This window comes from Vidua macroura, chromosome 16 (genome assembly GCF_024509145.1).
Source record: "Vidua macroura isolate BioBank_ID:100142 chromosome 16, ASM2450914v1, whole genome shotgun sequence".
NCBI classification, from domain to species: domain Eukaryota; kingdom Metazoa; phylum Chordata; class Aves; order Passeriformes; family Viduidae; genus Vidua; species Vidua macroura.
In genome coordinates, this window is record NC_071586.1 from 3,408,275 (window position 1) to 3,427,340 (window position 19,066).

At 40.9% G+C, this 19,066-nt stretch overlaps 1 protein-coding gene across 9 annotated transcripts in view; it reads left to right on the top strand.

Annotated features, from left to right (window-relative positions):
- The window catches only part of KATNIP (katanin interacting protein), a 56,515-nt gene that overhangs the window by 20,189 nt on the left and 17,260 nt on the right, over positions 1–19,066 (top strand). For 6 of the 9 annotated variants that reach the window (XM_053992236.1, XM_053992237.1, XM_053992243.1 and 3 more), the window contains 6 exons: positions 1,782–1,922; positions 6,680–7,571; positions 11,842–12,570; positions 13,299–13,507; positions 17,000–17,050; positions 17,139–17,202. In XM_053992236.1, coding sequence (XP_053848211.1) covers positions 1,782–1,922; positions 6,680–7,571; positions 11,842–12,570; positions 13,299–13,507; positions 17,000–17,050; positions 17,139–17,202 — 2,086 coding nt within the window. The remainder of the gene's footprint in view (positions 1–1,781; positions 1,923–6,679; positions 7,572–11,841; positions 12,571–13,298; positions 13,508–16,999; positions 17,051–17,138; positions 17,203–19,066) is intronic. The other 3 variants (XM_053992242.1, XM_053992245.1, XM_053992241.1) reach the window with 1 other exon arrangement.

Genomic DNA, 19,066 nt, shown 5'->3' on the forward strand with positions numbered 1-19,066 from the left:
TTTCAGCTCCAAGACAGTAACCCCAGGCTCAAGTACCTCTTGTGAAGGCAAAGACATGACATCACTCTTTGGGATAAAACATGAGAGTCCTCCACAGTCTCTTGAGTTTTGGCATGGATCCTTCAAGGTGCCTTGAATTTCTGGTGTCAAATCTTTGACGCCCTCATGGGGACTGTGACACCTGAGGTTGTTTAAACTCAGCCCCATCAGTTATTTCCACTGATGAACAAAATGATCTCCATGGCTGCCTCTCTCTCAGGACACAACACTCAGTCTGGCTCTGATAAATCTCTGTTTTTTGGAACATTGTGTGCAGTTTTACAGAGAAACCAGTGAGAAGCAGGAACAGGTCATTTTGGTGCTGAATCAGGTACCCTCCTGTGAAGGCACCTCTGGCTCTCAGTACACACCAGAAACTATTGATTTCTGGGGAGTCAGCTCCTGCCTTGAGAGGTCTGCAGATGGATTGCTTATCAGATGTTGTCTGCAGTTGGGAAATTGTTTTTTAACCGTTCTTGTTCAAACTATGGCTTCAAAAACATGATGCAGCTTTGAAGTTGACCCTGGAGTTGGATTAACAGTGATTTGAGGGCTGATCTTCATTTCTTTGATGTCAAGAGGCTTCTTTCTTTTAAGTAGAAAGGATAAAACCTGTCTGGCACTCTTATGGCTGTTGGTGCTCCAAACTGCCATTAAAGCAGAAACAGTCTCCCAAAGCTCTTTGAGAGGCTCGGGGCAGAGACCCATCAGAGTCTGGAGAAGTGGGGAGAGGACCATGGTGAGAAGTGGATCTATTGCTGATGGCTCTGAGCAGGCTCCAGGGCTCTGTCCTTACCATCGTTAGTCACACAGCTGAAGGGCTCTGGAGGGAAGTTCTGGGGTTAACACCTTCTGGAAAAACTGAAACACTCACTTCAGAGAGAAGGGTGTGGAAAAAGACTTCCTGTTATCTTGTGGGTGTGTATCTGTGTACTGTGTGTCCCTGAGAACAGGAGAGGAACTAATTTATCAGCTACTTTCAGATCACTGGTATGTTACCCGCATGTGGGTAACACTGGACATCAAATATATTAATATTCAACATTTTGATTCTGAAACTTCCTTCTTTCTGAGCTGCCACATATCCTTTTCTTACATTCTGAAAATGTAGTGGTAGAAGTTCTTAACAATATCCCGAATTAGGCATTTCTTGGTACTTTAAAATATCTTGATTGCCAGTTGTATGTAAAATTCATGTTGGGAATTCTGTGATGTCTTAGAAAATTTCCAGTGTAGCGTCCAGTATAGCTCTGAGGAGTAGACCTGTAAGTGAAGCTGATTATCTGCAAAGCCTGATTAAAATAGAGACAGGCAGTAAAGTAAAATTCTCTAAGGTTCCCCTCCTCAGAGGAAGACCCAGAAGCAAAGAAATTGTAAAATGATTGTAGAATGTCCATTGTGCTCAGTGATTCCCCCCTAGTGCCAGCAAAGCTGATTAATTTGATAAAAATAAACTGGGCTTGCTCTGCCTGTGCTCTGAGCATGCAGATGTCTCCCTGGGACAGCAGGCAGCTGACCTTTAGCTCATTGCCAGGTTGTTGGGAGCTGTCTGGCAGGCAGGAGAGTGGGATTTACTCTTGGGAAATGAGGCTGAGGTTTTGCTCTTTACGTAGCAGATTTTATGAAACCTTTACTTTTCTAATGGCCTCCTGTGCTGCTGGTGGGGGGAGGGTGGGGAGTTAATTAAAACACCTGCTCCAGGAGAAGAGCATTAGTGACAGTCTGCTTGTCTGTGTTTTTAGCTCCCCGAGGAAAGCTGCCTTTGGGTGTGCCCTTTCCACCCACCCGTCCAACTTTACTTTGTTATCCGCAATCCCACCCGCTCACGTGACTTTGGTATATCCAAGATCAAGATTTGGAATTACAACACAACAACTCCCAGTGTAAGTAGTCTTTTCTCAACTCCTCTGTATATTTGCTCTTGCCTTGCCTAGGGAAATTCAGTGTGATCTTCTTTCTAAAAGCATGAAATAAAAGCAGATACAATTTCCTGTAATAAAACAGGAGCTATGAGGTGTCCCTGTCTGCTGTGAAATTTGCTTTTGTCTTAATTGTAAGTGCTAACAATGTAGTGATAATGTTTTCATGGGCACAATGTGCATTTGCTTTCAAAGCTATTAAAGATCACTAAAGACCTAATAAAAGGCTTGCACGTCCTGTCGTTAATCCTTTGCTGTGGTGAGAAATAAAGATACAAAGGTAAGTGCATCTCAATATTCAGGGCTTTCAGCTGTTTAATCACAATGTAAATAAATATGTGTTTAAATATGTGTTTTCTGGTGTCTATAAATATAAACAGGCTGGCTGTTGCTCAGTTTGGGGTTTATCACTTTAATGAGAATCATAAAATGGTTTGGGTTGGAAGGACCTTAAAGATCATCCAGCTCCAGCCCCCCTCCCTGGGCAGGGACAATTAAAAAGTCCACTACTGTGTGCTCATAATAAAACCAGAAATCTACTGTTACAAGAGAGACATATCATGGCAGATGGCAGATGGTCTCTTGTCTGTGTTTGAATGTCACCATGAATATTATTGTTTGTACACTGCAGTGTTAAGGAAAAAATCTCAGGTACTGGATCAAAGAGGATTTGCTGTCCTGGATTATAAATAAGAAGCTTTATCCCTCTGGGTTTGCTCTCATCCATGTTCTTATATAAGCACATATGGTAATTTATACATACGGAAATGGCCGTGGAAGGGACAGCTTAAACAAATTTACTACAACATGATTTATATTTCTTTTCCTGGAATTTTAATAGCTTTTCTCACTAAAATGTGGTCTACAGGATGTTCCATCATCATTAGAGTGTGCGAAAGGGCTGCTGTTCTTGGAGGTAATGGTATGATTTGTTACTAAATCTACTGAATAGAATGCAGGATGTACACAGAAATGTTTGTCTGTGTTTCAAGGCTCTGCTTTTTTAATAACCTGCTATGAGGCAATGTGTAAAATCCACTGGGAGTATAATCCTATGGATTTTGGTGGAAATGCAGCAGTTTACCCTTGCTGAAGAAACGTCTCATTATCCTTAAGGTGAAAGAATAATACAAAGCAGTTCTGCCTTAGTCTGTAATTTGTCATGAGGCAGTTTTGTCTAAGAAGTATAAAACCCCAAAATACAATGAATGAACAATTTTCTTCCTCTTAATGTAAATCCAGAGCCAGATTTCTGTGTGGATTTTGGGAATCATTCTAACTGCCTTCTTTCCCTCAAAAACCACGTAAGTGAGAGATGTCCAAGTACTACTTCCAAAAATAGGCCAAAAATTAACTCAGGCTGGTACTTTCCTATATTTGAATTTCAGAACTTGAGCCTGGAAAGAGAGAAAATATGTCTGAAGGAAGCTGTAAAAGTCAGATGACATCATTGTCATAGATTCCTTGATTCATTGAATTACAAGGAAGGTCTCAGAGGATGCTTCATCTTGCCTTTATTTACTTCAGATGAGACCTCCAAAAAAGGAGGCGATTTTTAGTCTGCAGGAAGGGAACAAGTGTAAGGGCAGCCAGTTTTTTTCAACTTTATCTGCATCAGTCAGACATTTTGTAACTACTTGATACAGCCTTGAAATTGCATGGTTAATGGTGCTATTAAAACTTTTTTAAAAGATCCAGTCTAATGTTGTATGTCTTCACAGAACTGGGAATGGAATCAATACCTAAATGCATTAATGTCTTAGTTGTTCTCCAGTTGAATAATTCTCTTCTTCAGGTGGTTGCCTGTGTGTTTGTTCCTTCTGTGCCTACGTTCCTGTCCATTCTCTTGGGTTTTTTTCAGTGCTGGATTACCCCTGGGGTGCCTGTAAGGATGCAGCAGCTTTCTCCCAGCACAATCAGTTTTGTAGAAGTATTTTCTTTGGTTCTTGGCTTCTTTTCTACTGCTGCTTTTTCACACTTTTCTGAAAAGTCAGGCAGAAGCAATTTCAGGTCCTCTGTCGAGGAGGAATTCTCAGAAAAGTGCCTCTGGTTTTAGGCTCTCTCCTTTTGCACAAATATCACAAAAATGGCCAGAAATACCATCCCTATTTTCTCCTTGGGAGGCACTATCCCAGCAAACACCCTGGGAGGGCTGAGGGTGCAAACTGGGAAGGAACATCAAAAGAAACCAGAATTATTTTCACAAAATCTTTTTTCTTTCTGACAATGCTCATACCTACATGCTTGTTCTGAGACATTGTGCCCTTTTAATTACTCTTCCAGGAAGGAAAAGCCCTGCCTTGGATGAAGTATTGAGTGGTTGTTTACAGGGTGGGATTACTCCTGAGGAAGGGATTTTTCCAACCTCCTCATGCTTGAGGAGAGCTGAGCAGTGGTACTGGGGAAGCTAAACTGTCAATCTTTTCCACCAGAATAGATCACTAAGCAACTGGAAACTCAGAAGAGGAGTGGGAGGGAATGAAAAAGAGCAGTTCTTAGTCTTGTGCCTGCATATGTTTGTTCTTGGAGTCTCTTGGGATCTGTTCAGATTTTTCCTCCCTGAGGCTCAGTCTGCTCAGGATTCTGGTGCACATTTTCATTAGCTCTTCTGAGCTATCAGCTCTTGGAATGCCTGCCCCAGTCCAGTCTGTCTCTGTTATCCTAGAAATACCTGGCTGCTTCATCTTGGTACACTTCAGACCTTTTCTGCTTCCTAAAATACCTATCCCACACATGACAAAGCATCAGAAAACAGAGTCTCCCACTGACTGGAAAAGCATTTTTGGAGTGAGTGATCCCTTTTTGGGCTTGCTGTCCCTTTTTCAGGGAGAATGAGCTCCACTATCTCATTTTGTAGAGTTTTCTCTGCCTACCAGACCTCCTCTGCTGCTGGTGAGTGCAGTGGGATTCATTTCAAAACAAGTTGTGCTTAAAAAGTTGCTGATTTTAATTTAAAAAGATGACATTGACAAATACTTTTCAAATGTACATCTGTATTTTGTGTTCCTCTTCAGTTTGTACCTATTGCCAGGTAAAAATGCAGAACTAAGGCCTGGGTATTCCTAACAGCAGTAGAGCTGGAATGTTACGGAGAAATGTTCCAGTTATCCCAAATTCAACTGTGAATATTCAATATCTCTAGCATTTAAGGAGGACATTGGCAGTTTAGACATATAAAAATTTTAAAAATAGCATTATTGAGACATCCTGATAGTCTTTCTCTTCCCCATCATAATTCCAGGCAAAGCCATGCAGGTAGTTTTCAACAGATGTAATTATTGAAATGTTCTGATCCCCAGTTAGATCAATCTAGCAGTGTCCTCATTCAAGGGGAAAAAATATCCTGTTTTATGGCTGATTGCATCAGCACAGAAATGCAGCACTTTATGATCCTACAGGAGTTCCACAGGCAGCCAGGCCATAATGGCCAATTAAACTGGTTTTACAGCTGTTCACTGGGAACTCAGTGAAGGTTATCTTTTTTCCTATCAGGAATGTGTCCTGTGTTCCTGCACCAGTCCCCTCCCTCACCTGTAGCTTTCTTGTCATGCCTGCATCTTCTGCTTTTCCTCTGGCTACGTCCACATTGCATTTTTTGGCCTCAGAGATGTTATTATTAACAGGATGGAAGCTATGAAAACTTGTAAGGTTTAAACAGTGTGCTCAGGAGTGAAGAACCAGAGACTTTCATGCTTGGAAGGGAAGGAGTGATTGGTTTAGTCTGGGAGCAGAGGAAAATGAAAATCAGTATTCAAAGAGAACTGACAGGCTATAAATGAGCAAGAGGGATGAAACTGAAACTTCTTACTTTCACAAAAAGCTTCTTAGTTTTCACAAAAAGAAGGAAAGAACAGAGAGTCCCTGAAAGACTCCAAGAGATGGACAAGTTAGAGAACAGAAAGGAGATGGATTGTGTCTCATCTTCTGTATTTTCTTTGAAGATAATGGTATTTTTGTCAAGAGGGAGAAAAGGTTATATTGAAATGGTGAAGAGAATAAGAAGAACATTAGTTCTAACTTCAATGGAATAATAAAATCAGATATTGGTGAGTGCCACAGAGAAGGAGAACATAGAGATAAAGTTGTGAGTGGCAGAATTGTGTCTGAGCTGAAGGCTGGCTGTTTAAAAGGCTAGTTAAGTGTTGGAATAAGCTATGAAGGCAGATTAGTTGAAAACTGTTAAAACCAGATTTCCTCACAATGGTGTAGGTTATTTTACATTCTTCAGTGGAAAGAGATGGACTGGATGATTTTTTTTTTCTGGCTGTACTTTCTAGCTCTGCATTTCTGTAATTCTGTAACTCTTTTTAACTCCGGTGGCTTTGATCTGGGTGGTTGTTCACTGTGGAACATGTCGTGAAAGTGGTGAATCTTAGGGATGAAAAGCAAAATGTGCCTCTGGAATTTATATCCTGATCAAATATAATTGTACTTAATCTAGGCTTTTTCCCCTCAAGCTTTTCTAAATAATCAAACCTTGTCAGACAAAGTGATAGCAGTGTCTAGCAGGGTTTTCCATCCTTTAAAAAAAACCCCTTATCTATTACACAGTGTTTTAGTCATTTCAGCTTTAGATTAAAAACAGTCAAAAGCACGTACTGACACAGGGTTTAATTGTTTCCATCTGTCTATTGATTAAGTGTTCAAATGTCAGAGTCCCAGAGCTGTGATATCTAATGCTTGAAAGCTTGACTGAAATCTTCATACCTTTATTTTTGTAGGACCTTGATGTTGGAGCAAAGAAGGTGAAGTTGTATGTTGATGAGAACCTTGTATTTGATGGTGAATTAGAGAGAGGCTCTGGAGACCTCCTTGCTGACCAGAGCACCACAATTGACCTTACAGATCACAAGCAAGATAGCTCAGCCTCTCCCTCAGCTGAGAGGAAAGAAGGAAATGCACCTGCAGGCCCAGACAAGAAAACAGACCTGCTTTTTAAATGCTCAGAATCAAACAGTGCTTCACTGAACTGGACAGCTCTGCCAGAAGAAAATCATCTTGAGCCTAAGATGAACTCAATCAGCTTTACAAAGAAAAATTTTTCTCAGTTAGAGGATGATCTAAAAGTGTTCCCATCTCAAGTTTGTATAAAAGATGTCAAAGAGGAGGCAGCAGCAGTTCCAGAGCACGTTCAGTCTGATGATGAGCTTTGTTTGAGTGAGCAAATGGAAAAGTTAACAGGAAGAAAACTGACTGATTGTGCAGGTGCAGTTCCTTCTTGGTTGCAGTCATCTTCCCAGGTAACACAGAATAATCAAGTCACTCCCAGTAGGCAGAAGCCTCCGTGGCTTGCTCCAGAACAGAATTTCAACTCAAGATTTCAAACACAGCCAGATGAAATCATGAAAAACTTCTCAGATCTGATAAATGAGGATGTCAAATGTCAGAGGCATGAACTGGGAGGATCCAATTGTAGAAATGCAACTGGAGATGGGAGATCACAAATGCTGGCCAGAAAGGATGCTGATGTGGACTTGGACATCTTTGACCACATTTCTAACAAAAACTGCTGCAGTTTACAGTACCCCATGAGTGGAAGGAGAAGTGTCATGTGTGGTAAAAAGCTGGGATTAAACACTACAAATTTTGGAGAACATGACTCTGTTCTCAAAGGTAAGAGGTCACAATAGCAACCTTAGACCAAGTGCTGATGTGTGCTCCATTATGCAGAGCCACAAACTCATTTTAGGTGGAAGGGACCTCTTGAGATTCCTGGAAGTTTAGACAGGGCATATGAGTTTGGCTAACTGTGATATTTTCCTCCCGAGAATACTCAGTCTCTCTCCTGGTCCTACACCTGATATGAAACACTCTTCAGAAAAATTTACATTCTGATTTAGGGGCTTTTAATTTATTTGGAGCAGCTGGAAGGCAAAATTTCAGTAAATTACATTCCAAAAATTGACAGTCCTGTAGACAGCAAATGTTTGCTAATATCAATTAAAATCTGCAGAGAGATAAAGAACATTACATCCCAAATTTGCAGAGTTTATTTGTGCAGTAGCTTTGTGTCTTTCTCGGTGAGAATAGATGCTCAATATATTTATTCAGAGTGAATGGAAAATTACCCTTATTTTTCTTCTCTGCTCATAATTTTACAAACCTCTCCCTCAGACATCTTGCTTATTTATGAAGAGTTTTCTAATAAATTTAGCTGTTGTCTGCTCTGTGCTGTTGATTATCCTTGTCCTCCTTCCCCAGACCTCCTGTTGGAGGTGGATCCAGCTTTGTGCAGTTGTGTTCTGCCTCTGCCAGGATCCAGCAGTGTGTCCCCAGGGAACAGTAGGAGAATTGTGCAACTTCCCAAGTTCCCCTTTATCCCAACATCTGGAAATCCATGGCTATGAAATTTTCAGGGCATGAGATAATACTTTTGTCTTTAACAAGTGTAAATAGCAGAAAAGTAGAATTTCTTACCCACAATTTCTACTTTGTCTCACCCAGCTTGCCATTGCTTGGGATATATGTTTGTCTTCCTTTTTCAGTTTCAAGCCATGTCACTCTAACTCCTGATTTTTGGACCCTTCATGCCCCTTCCTTGCCATTCTGTAATTATTCAGCATTCAGTATCTTGTCTCAAATGAGGAGTTAATACAACAAGGACAACAAGACCCAGAAAATTGGAATAAGATGTTCCAAAACTACAAATTGAAATTTTGGGGGTGATTGAGCATCAGAACAATTTACATGAAAATGTATCTTGCTGCATATTGAATGTGGGTGTTTACATGCAAGTAAGGGTGACAAGGGACAGCAAATTCACCTAAATGAAGGCGTGCCAGTTCAAATTCTATAGCAGGTAGTGCAGGGCTTTTTTCAGACAAAGATGAGGAAAATGGTTCTCTCTAAACTTAGAATGTCTGGATTTTTCCTTGTCTGACCCTCTGTGGAGAAAACAGCAATTTCATCAGTGTCTCTGAAGTTGTATCTCAAAGAAGAGAAGAATAGAGAAGTTTGGAATAGGTGCCACCTGCCCTTCACCCACCCCCACTCCCTGCAGCCCATTTACTGTTTCACACATTTCACAGTATCTGTTACAGGAAAACCTTCATTTTGTGAAAACTATAAATAAGTACCACCTTGAGAAGTTCTGTTCAGTTGTGAAAATGGGGAAAAATTAGGAATTTCAATGTAAACTACAATTTTTCCGTGTAAATTTTCTGTGATTTTGCTCAGAGCAGGTTGTCCTGTGGTGCTTAAAGCTCCCGATGTGTTTTAGTCCCTGGGAAATTGCAACCACACAGTAGCTTTTGTTCTCTCTGCTGTGTGTGCAGGGTAAAGCCATCTTCAAATGGAGCTGAGAGGGCTTTAACAACAGGGAAACCTTTGAAGTGTTTCCCTGAGAGTGCTGGATTTTAATTGGCCTGGGGCTGGGAGAAGGGCAGTTCCCAGTGGAGGGTGAGACAAAGGGAAGGCTCAGAGGCTCCTGTGGATGCCACATCATGGCTTTGGTCACTAAATGGTTCACAAGAACAACAGAAGTTAGTAACAGCACGTACAGGCTTGGCTCGAGTTAATGTTGCTATAAAAACATCAATTTTTCTTTGATAACCAGTTTAATGTGCGAGGGAAATGGTGGGAGTATGCTGATAAAATTTGCAAATAACATATAATTTGGTTTATTATGAGTTAAGGAGATTGAAGAACTGCACAGAACGATGAACTTGAGGACTGGAGCAATGGAATGCAATTCAGTAGAATGCTTGTAGGCTCATCTGGGGACTAATAACCAAAAATTAAGTTGTAAGCTGAGTAATCATCAATTGCAAATGACCGAGGAAGAGAAGAATCATGGTTGAGTAGCTGATAACAGATTGACTGAAATGCTGGTGTGAGCAGTGATTGGAGCAGTGCACTCCCAGGATGGATCAGCAGAGGCATTTTGGGTACTTGGGAAACCTCAATGTCTCAACACAGGCACTTGTGAGACCTCGCTTGGAAAACTGCAGCTCTGATCATCCATTTTCAGGAAAGCTGATTACCAAGTGGGACAGATAGAGAGGAGAGCTTTTAGAATGATTTGGGAAATGAAGCATGTGATTGCAGCATGGAAATATGATTGCTGTTTATAACTGCAGGGAGTAAAAAAAGAGATTAACACAACAGAGGGAGAAGAAAGGTGTCTTTTTTTCTATGTAGTCTTGCCCCAAAATGTAGTTTACTAAAGTTTTGAGAGGAAATGTGTGTGGTGTGTGTCACCATCAGAAACTGTATTGATGGTTCAAGACACTCCTGAACCCACAGAGGAGTTGGATGTTTGAGGTGTCATTAATAAATAATGCATTTTATATTCTTAAAAGAAAAAAGACACACCCTGTAAGCCTTCAGCCATTGGTGTCTGCTTTTGGATCACCTCTGCTTTCCTTTCAGAGCTCCACTTCTCCTGTTACCACTCCTTAAAGTAGCTCACAAACCTCTTAACTTCCCCTTGCCCTGCCCTAGAGGGACTTCAGAATTGTAACCTCTGGACTGTTGGAAGTAATTCATGTTTGAAAAGAAAAGGGAAAAACCCTCCCAAACAAGGAAAGTCAATGGATGTTAAATACTCCTCTGTACTCTGCTCATCCTGAAATTTTCAAGCTTTGACATTTTCAAGGGTTAAATATTTGTACAGTGCCTTGTCCAGGTGAATTGTGAGGCTCTGGGATGTAATGTTGGGGATCAGCCACCTCTTGAGTATCTGTACTGGTAGTGGCGTGAGCTAGAAAGTGACTTAAAAATGTCTGATGTTCTCTGAAATATGAACCTTTCCTTCATGTCTGCAATTTCCTTGTGATGTAAAGAGGAGTGCCAGGTTGGTCTCCAGCCTTTCACTCTGGAAGACAACCCTTTTCCAGGTAGTTTCTCATCTGCTTTAAAATTCTTAATTTTATCTCACGTGTCCCCACTGTAAATGATTATTTGCCATGCACAGATTAGGAACATTGCCTCTTTCCAGTATTTCCAAAAACACAGTTAAAAGTTAGTCTTGAGCAGTCTTTTGGGAAAATTTTGTTTTGCATTTCACAGCAATTGGCATTTATTCTTGATTACCATTTGTTTTAGTATCCACCCAAGGACACTGCACAGAAGTAAAATCTGGCCCACGGGCCTGTAATTGTTCAGTACTCCACTTCCTTTTCTTCATTTATTTGAAGAAAACACATGAGTGACTGCTTTATTGAAAACCTTGGTTATTATCTGTTCTTAATTGTTTTGAGATGGAAATGAAGCAGTTCCCCAGTGCAGCCACAAGGAAAAGATGCTTTGCTCCCACTGGGCCCCTCTGATTTGTTGCCCTCCCATTGTTGCATTCCCATTGGATATCTTGTAATTATCCTCTTTCTACACCTCACATGTGCTGAAAAATAGGAAAAATATTTGGACATTGCCTGCCTAAAATGCTCATCTCATCCTCCCTGTTTGCTGAACCTGCTCCTTTTCCCACCACTTTTCTTTATACACCTGTGGCTCATTTTGAGAGGAAGAACCAGCTTTTCTCTGTAGTGCCTTACATTAACCAGTTCAGCCATTTCCAGCTCTATGAAAGACCTGCAGAAATGCAGAGGGCTGTTTTAAACTCCTGTAACAGCCACACAATAAGTATCGCTGGGCAAAAATCCCAATTTCTTTAAGGGCTGAGGCAAGAATTCACAGTGTCAAACTTAGTTACAGTTTGTACTGTGGCAGGAGTTCTGCTCCTCCATAGGTAAAAGTGATTTTGTTCATTGTGTCTGAGTGGGGAAGGGAAACTGGGACACGTGGCCTTTGTATAGAGAGGCAAAGTACAAGAGCTGCTGTCAGAGAATTTCCAGTGAGGGACACGACATCGTTCTGCAGAGTCAGTGCTGGAGTGATTTTCTCCCTGTTTGTACATTAAATGCCTTTGTAATGTTGTTTTCAGATGAAGACTTTCCCATCAAGGATGTAGCAACCTCTAGAATGAAGTGGTGCAGTGAGCAAGAACACACTCTGCAGGAGTCCTGGAACTCCTTGGTGAAATTTAATTATTCCCACCGTGGTCGGATCTCGAACATGGATTTTCAAGGGGATATTTTTGATGAGTTTCTCCATCAGCAGAAAATCAACCGGCCTGGAGAACATCAGAAAAGAGAAGGACTACAAACACTACCAAAGAAGCAAGAGGAAGAAAATTCTGTGGATATACAGGATGGAAGTGATTTTAAAATCCCTGTTTTACCCTATGGGCAGCACTTGGTGATTGACATCCGAACAACATGGGGAGACAGACATTATGTTGGTCTCAATGGAATTGAAGTTTTCAGTTCTAAAGGAGAGCCTGTTCAGATTGCAAAAATAACAGCTGAACCCCCTGACATAAATATTTTACCAGCTTATGGAAATGATCCCAGGATAGTAACCAACCTAATAGATGGGGTGAATCGGACCCAGGATGATATGCACCTCTGGCTGGCACCATTCACCCCTGGAAAACCTCACTTTGTCTTTATTGACTTTGTGAATTCCTGTCAGGTAGCCATGATTAGGATCTGGAATTACAATAAATCCCGAATCCACTCCTTCCGAGGTGTGAAAGACATTATCATGGTGCTGGATGAGCAGTGCATCTTTAAAGGAGAGATTGCCAAAGCCTCAGGAACCTTGTCTGGAGGTAGGCTATCATTTCTGATTTTCCTTGTGGAAACAGGAGTACGATACAAACAAAATACATTTAGCTTGTTTGTTATCATTTTTCACTTTGAAGCAAGCTGGCACTTTGTCTGGTGTTTAATTTAAAAACATAATGCAAAGCCCATTAATGCATTCTTCACTGATACTGGGGATTTTAGCAGCATACAGAGCTAATCTCCATTTTTAACTATGTCTTAGCAGCCAGTCTGTGTTTCAATCACATCAGATAGGCCCTAGAAATTTCAAAGTTGCATCTTTTTGCTTGTTTTCACATACATGGTCTTTTGGAGAAGGTGATTGGGAAGCTTCTTTCCTATTTTCTTTTCTATGTATCTGAAATCTGACTGAATTCTCTAGTGAATTCTCTAATTTTCTGTTGAATTTCCATTGAAATGAATGACAATTAGAGAAATTGTCCAGAGAGTTTCTGGATAGCCCAAAAGCTTCAGGAGCAGTTCCTGGTCCTTTGACAAGAGTTTCCAGCAGGGTGTTAGAGAATCCATTAGAGAATTGAAATTCTCTAATTTTCCATTCTGCAGTATAAGTTTGAGAGTGAAACACTAATTATAGCCTTAATCAGTATCAATTGGCCATGTATTATCTTTAAACACTGCTGAAAATTAAATGCAAAGAAGGACCAAAAATATTTTTTCTCATTCTTTCTATTTTTGCATTATTTCTCCATTTAATTCTGTGTGTTGCCTTCAGCTCCAGAGCACTTTGGGGATACCATATTGTTCACTACTGATGATGATATTCTTGAAGCCATTTACTACTATGATGAGACATATGATGGAGAAATGGGAGATTCCAGCTCCCTGAGATACGAGGAAGAGCTGAAGAGGCCAACAACTGCAGACAGGGAGGGAGATGAGAGACCTTTCACACAAGCAGGGTTGAGAACAGAGGATCAGCAGGTGGGGACCTCTATGTTCAAAACTCTCTATAAATGTCTGTTTGAAACATGGAAGTAATAGCCACATTTCCAGGCTGGAATAAAACTGCAGAAGAGCTGACACAATTATTATGATTTTAAAGACTTTTTTTCACTAGGTCAATAATTTATGCTGTTTTTTTTAAAGCCCAAAAGGTTCTCCAAATTGTGGTTTCCCTGATTAATTAATAAGCCTACTTCTTTACTTACTTGGACAGAGTCTAGGGAGAGTTCTTTATTATTTGGGTACTCCTGAAGCTTTCTGCATTGTCAGTGATTTTTCTCATACAGTTACTCCTATCATAAGTAGCTGTGCTCCCTGGCATTCCAAAGGTTTTTCCATATTTTCCATATTGTTGGTTTCTTTCTCCACAAATTGAGGATGTTAAATGAGAAGGGTCTCTTCCTCTCAACCCTCCCCTTATTTTTCCTCTTTTTCTTTTTTTTTGACTAGCATCATCACAGGTTTGGGTGCATTTTGCATCATAAGAACACCTGTTTTCTAGTCCATGCAGAAGGTATTTCAGTCCTTGGAGGAAGTCTGTGTTTCCAAGCACTCGAGCTCTTGCCTTATGCCATTCCAGCCCAACAGCCCAGTGTCTGAGCAAAGATCCCACAGGATTTTCTCAAGATGGTGTGTGGCGGTCTTTGACCCGTTTTCCGTGAAATTTTCTACTTTCTCAGAATCTTCCTGAGCGCCCTTTGTGGCGTCAGTGAGGTTGTCTTTTTCTAGGGTTCACACTCTTACTTGTGAGTCTGTCAGGAGATCCAAAGCTGAATCAATCCAAATTCCAGCTGCTCCAGCCAAGATCTTCCCGGGGATATCTGGTCCCTGATGAGCCAAACCTTCTCCTTCTGTCTTGTCCTGTTTTTCTTGTGGCTCACAAGACAAAAGGAGATCCAATGGAGTTGGAATTTGATCTCACTGTTAAGACCTTAAGTCAGTGGCTTTAACCCTTGGACTTCTGCAGGAATTTTGATCCCATCTTTGCATGCAGTATCTGAAACTGCTCAGAACCTTGCACAATGCAGGGTTTCATGAAGACAAACTGAAGCTGACCTTTCTTTTCCTGATCACCTGTTTATTGTGAGCATTCACCAGGACCTCTTCCATGGCAGAAGCTTGGCCCTGGACTGTCAGGTCCTTGCTCAGACACAGGCTCTGCCTTTCATTTTGCTGTTCAGCTCTGATGCCCTTCACACCCTGTTGTAACTCTGAAACTGCTGTACCAGCGGTGCAATAGCAAAAGCTGTTGTGACTGAGCCATTGATCTCCCTGTCACTGTGTGTTTGCTGGTACCATCAGGATTTCTGTAGGGGGATGTTTATGCTACCAGAATGATACAGATCCTCTGCACAATTTGTCTCCCCCAGCCTAACGTTGTCAGACCAGTATTGACCAGTTTGAGCAGCCCTGCTGTTGTTCATTCCCCTTTATTCCCTGCTGCACATTCAGTAGATGAACTGGTGTGTTTTATTAAAAACTTTCCAAAAGTTCTTACAGAAGCGTCTTACTTTTCTGTCAATGTTATCCATGTCCATCTGTCTGTCCATGAATTCAGGAACCTTTAACATGTTGATTTTATAGCAGATCAGACCTGTGGCTACTGCACTTGATTCAGCTCTGGGGCCAGTAGTGGCTGCTGAGAGAGAAAGAAAGAACAGCACAAACAGTGTACTGTTTCTCTGAAACACTCATTCAGCCCTTAGAAATGTGTCTCCCAAGGACTTTTTAACTTAACCTCTGTGTTTAATATCCTGCCACAGATTTTTATTGCATGAATTCATCCACCAGCCTTTTGAACCCACATGCACTTTTAAAATTTACAGTGCTCTGTGGCAAGTTTCCCAGCTGAACCTGCATGGCACAAAGAACCTCCTCCTTTTTCTTGCTAGCTTCATTTAATGTTCTCTGGGTTTTGTGTTGGAAGAAACGAAACAATTATTCCCCACTCCCTTCTTCAAGCCACTCAAGAGATTTATACCCCTGTGTTAGTCTTCTAAATCTTTTCCAGAATGGTTGCTCCTAGGAAGGTGTTGAACATTTGGTCAGGTGTAAGACCATGGTAATACTTTCTACTTTTTATTCCTTTTCCAATAACTCCTGTATTATGGTAGTGTTTTGTTTTAGCCATAAGAATCTAAGAACACAGGTAGGACAATGCCCACTAGCAGAAGTAGTTAAAATAGTAGAAAATGAGTTCATATCTGAAAGAAAATATATTGGGCATCAGTGGAACGGAATCATCAGGAAGGGATTTGAGTAGATAAGAAAGGGAGAGAAGAGCTGATAAGGTTCCGTGGCACAAATGGTTTATGGTCTGCTAGGGAGGGCATTATTTTGCAATCAGTAAACCCAGTGCCTTTTATTGTGTCCGTGGGTTTTGATTTTCAGTAAAGTTGCAAATTTTAATTCCCAGGCTGGTGCTCTAGAATTGTTGTGAGGAACAGAACTCGTGAGAGAGGTACCTCCAGTGGGAGGGATTTTCCACTGTGTAGGTTCTGTGGGTTTATTTCAGAGCCCATTTCCTGTTCAGTCTCACCTGAATTACCTTGATTCCCCCAGGGACATTTGCTGCCACATGAAGGATACTGCAGTCAGGGAGCCCATGAGATCCTGGGGATCAGTGGTTACATTGCAGGGATCTAATGGAACAGTAGGAGACAAGTGTTGACAAGTCTTTATTTATTTTACTTAGGCACTGTGTATATCCATTTGATGTATTGTGGCTGACAGGAAGTTTATTTCTAATGATGAATTAAAGAGAAAGAGTTTGGACTTCTAATTTCCTGTTTGGCCTTTTGACTACTAATGAGGATTGAGCTGATGTTTTTATAGAGCTACTTATAAAAATGCCAAGATTTCATTCTAATCTACTATTACTTATTTTGAAGCCAGTACTGGTATATGTGAAGTTAAGATTGTTTTCTCTGTTTTACATTTGTCCACAGAGAACAGAATTTGCCATTTTATCCCACTTACTCAGTGAAGTGAATTCTATCTGCAATCCTTTGCCATTTTTGTCTTTACTACCCTGATTGCCCCAGTGTGATCAGCAAATTTTGTCATCTGTTTCTTCACTTTTCTGAATAGCATAGGCAATTTTTAATTAGCATTGCCAGAGCAGAAGCACAAGCTTTTGGACAAGTTTGCTTGTTTGTTCTGCCTCTTAATTCTGGAGAAGAAATTGTGGTGGCACTCTCTGGTCTTGACTTCCTTCCAGACTCCTTGTGTCTGCAACAGATTTGCAACATATTGCAAATACAGCATATTATCACTTGCTGATGGCAGTCTGCAGGGAAATAAGTGTTATTTAAGGATTTCAGCCTCTTTGAGAACAGGTAGCTCACACTATGGAGTCTCCCATTTCACATTTCTATATTCACTAATCTAAAACCCTGCCCTAATAGTCTGGGCTTTCTAAGAACCCACCTGATATTCTACATTTTGGGTCATGTTTTCCATTTTTTGCAGGACAGCCTGTGTGGGGAGGCAGAGGGGAGATCGATATACAAAAAGAAACAGGTGCAAATATAACTGTTCTACAAATATAGATTTCATAAGCAGTCAGTGTAAGTGTAATACTGAACCTGTTCCTTGACTTTCTTTTCAGGTTCAAGAGGCAGACTCTGCCTCTGAATGCATACCAAAGGAAACAGGAATATTTGCTGGAAAATGTAAGTCCTTACATCAATTCTTGATTTACCAGCCTTCCCCCAAACGTGTTATCAAGGATGATCTGATTTGTCTGCTGTACAGCACTTTGTGACAGATGCCAGGTCTAGAATAAAGAAGAGAATTGAATATTTAAGGCAGAAGCTTTGTTTGCTATGGCATTTACAACATTATATTGTAACAGTTGGCTTTTAATCTCAGAAAAATAACATTAGCCATTTGCCTAGTCCCTGAATGGGATTTCTAATAGCTGTGTCCCTTACCCAGTAATTCTCTCCCAATCCTTTGTATTTATGTAGACTGACTGAATTTTTTAGATTGGTTGACAACAGAAACCCTAGAGTAAAGCTAGATCAGAATGTTATATCCCTGCTTAAGTACCTGATTTATTATCCTGTACCAAACCAGCTCTCTGTGGGCCTTTCAGCTGTTGTCCAGAGAGCTTCTTGATAGCCCACAAGCTCCAGGAGCAGTTCCTGGTCCTTTGACAAGAGTTTCCAGCAGGGTGTTAGGAAATTTTTTTCACCCTGAGAGCAATCCAACACTGGATTGAGAGGGTTTGGAATCTGCCAGCCTTGGAGACAGGAAAACTTCCCCTGGATGAGCTCCTGAGAGCCTTGATGCTGGACTTGTTCTGAGCTTGGAGCTGGATTAGACACCTCCAGAAGTTCCTTTTCCCCGTGTCACCCTCAGATTCTGTAAGGAATCCTAAACTCTGGGGAATACTAGATCCGTGTGGATGGCTGCTTCAGTGCAGCTTTCCACTGGAGAACAGACTGGTTCTCCTGGGAGCTCCTGCCTGCCTGTGCCCTGAGCACCTTTAGTCTCAGCTCTGGCCTTGGGACTAGTATCTGCTGGCAGTGTAGCCAGAGCTCCAGATTTGTCACCTGACAGCTGTTTATTTCTCTGTGTCCCTGCAAATGCTGATGAAATCTTACACCCAAGTGAATCTCTGTGTGTATCAAAACTTGCTCTGGCTTTTTAGAGGTAACTGGGCTGGATGGTTTAAGAGGTTTAATGCTTGTTTGTTTTACAAACATAAATTATGACTACTGGTGCTTCTTTAGACATTACCCAACCTGATTATTTGTGGGCTTCTGTAGTGTGTGAAATGAAAGGTATTTTTAATTTACAGGGATGGATTTTTATAGAACCTGACCAGATTGGAATTTTACTTGTTATATCTGTACATGCTATTTCTGTCTTTTCAGTAAGGCATAAAACAGGTGGAACAGGAGATTCACATTCAGCCTTTTGTCCATCCAGCTTTTCTTTCCTGTTTATTTTCTGGAGATACAGCCTAATCAATATCTGTGCTTTTCACTGATGCTGTCCCATGAAAATGCTTCCATGTGTCCAGTTCTGATGTGAAGAAAATAACTTAAAAACATTAGTAAACCAAGTTTTTTCTTTGCTTTAACTGTGAGTAGGTGTTCTCTAAAAATGTTTGGATTTCTGAGAGGCTGGTTTTATATGAATCTATACAGTCATTTAGCTGGTGAAAGATGATGGATAGACTTCAGACTAATGGGTCTTCTCTGTGTCTGCATAATCACAAAATCTGTCATGTAACTGCTTAAATGTGTCACTGGCTGGCTGTCAGGGTGCAGTCCCAGTAATGAGGCACTTGGGAACGTGCTTGATCAGCAGTTGTGTAATTGCAAGTGAACAAGGTGCTGGTGGCACATTAAAGGGCTCTGACACAGATTAAAAGAAGCTGCTGTTACATGGAGGTGGACAAACAGAGCAGGAAATCTCCAATTCCAGCATATAAAGTTATTGAATGTATAAAAAAACATCCATGCTGCTAATCACTGGGATTTGTGCTCATGTTTACATTGGCTCATCACTACAAACCAGTAAGTT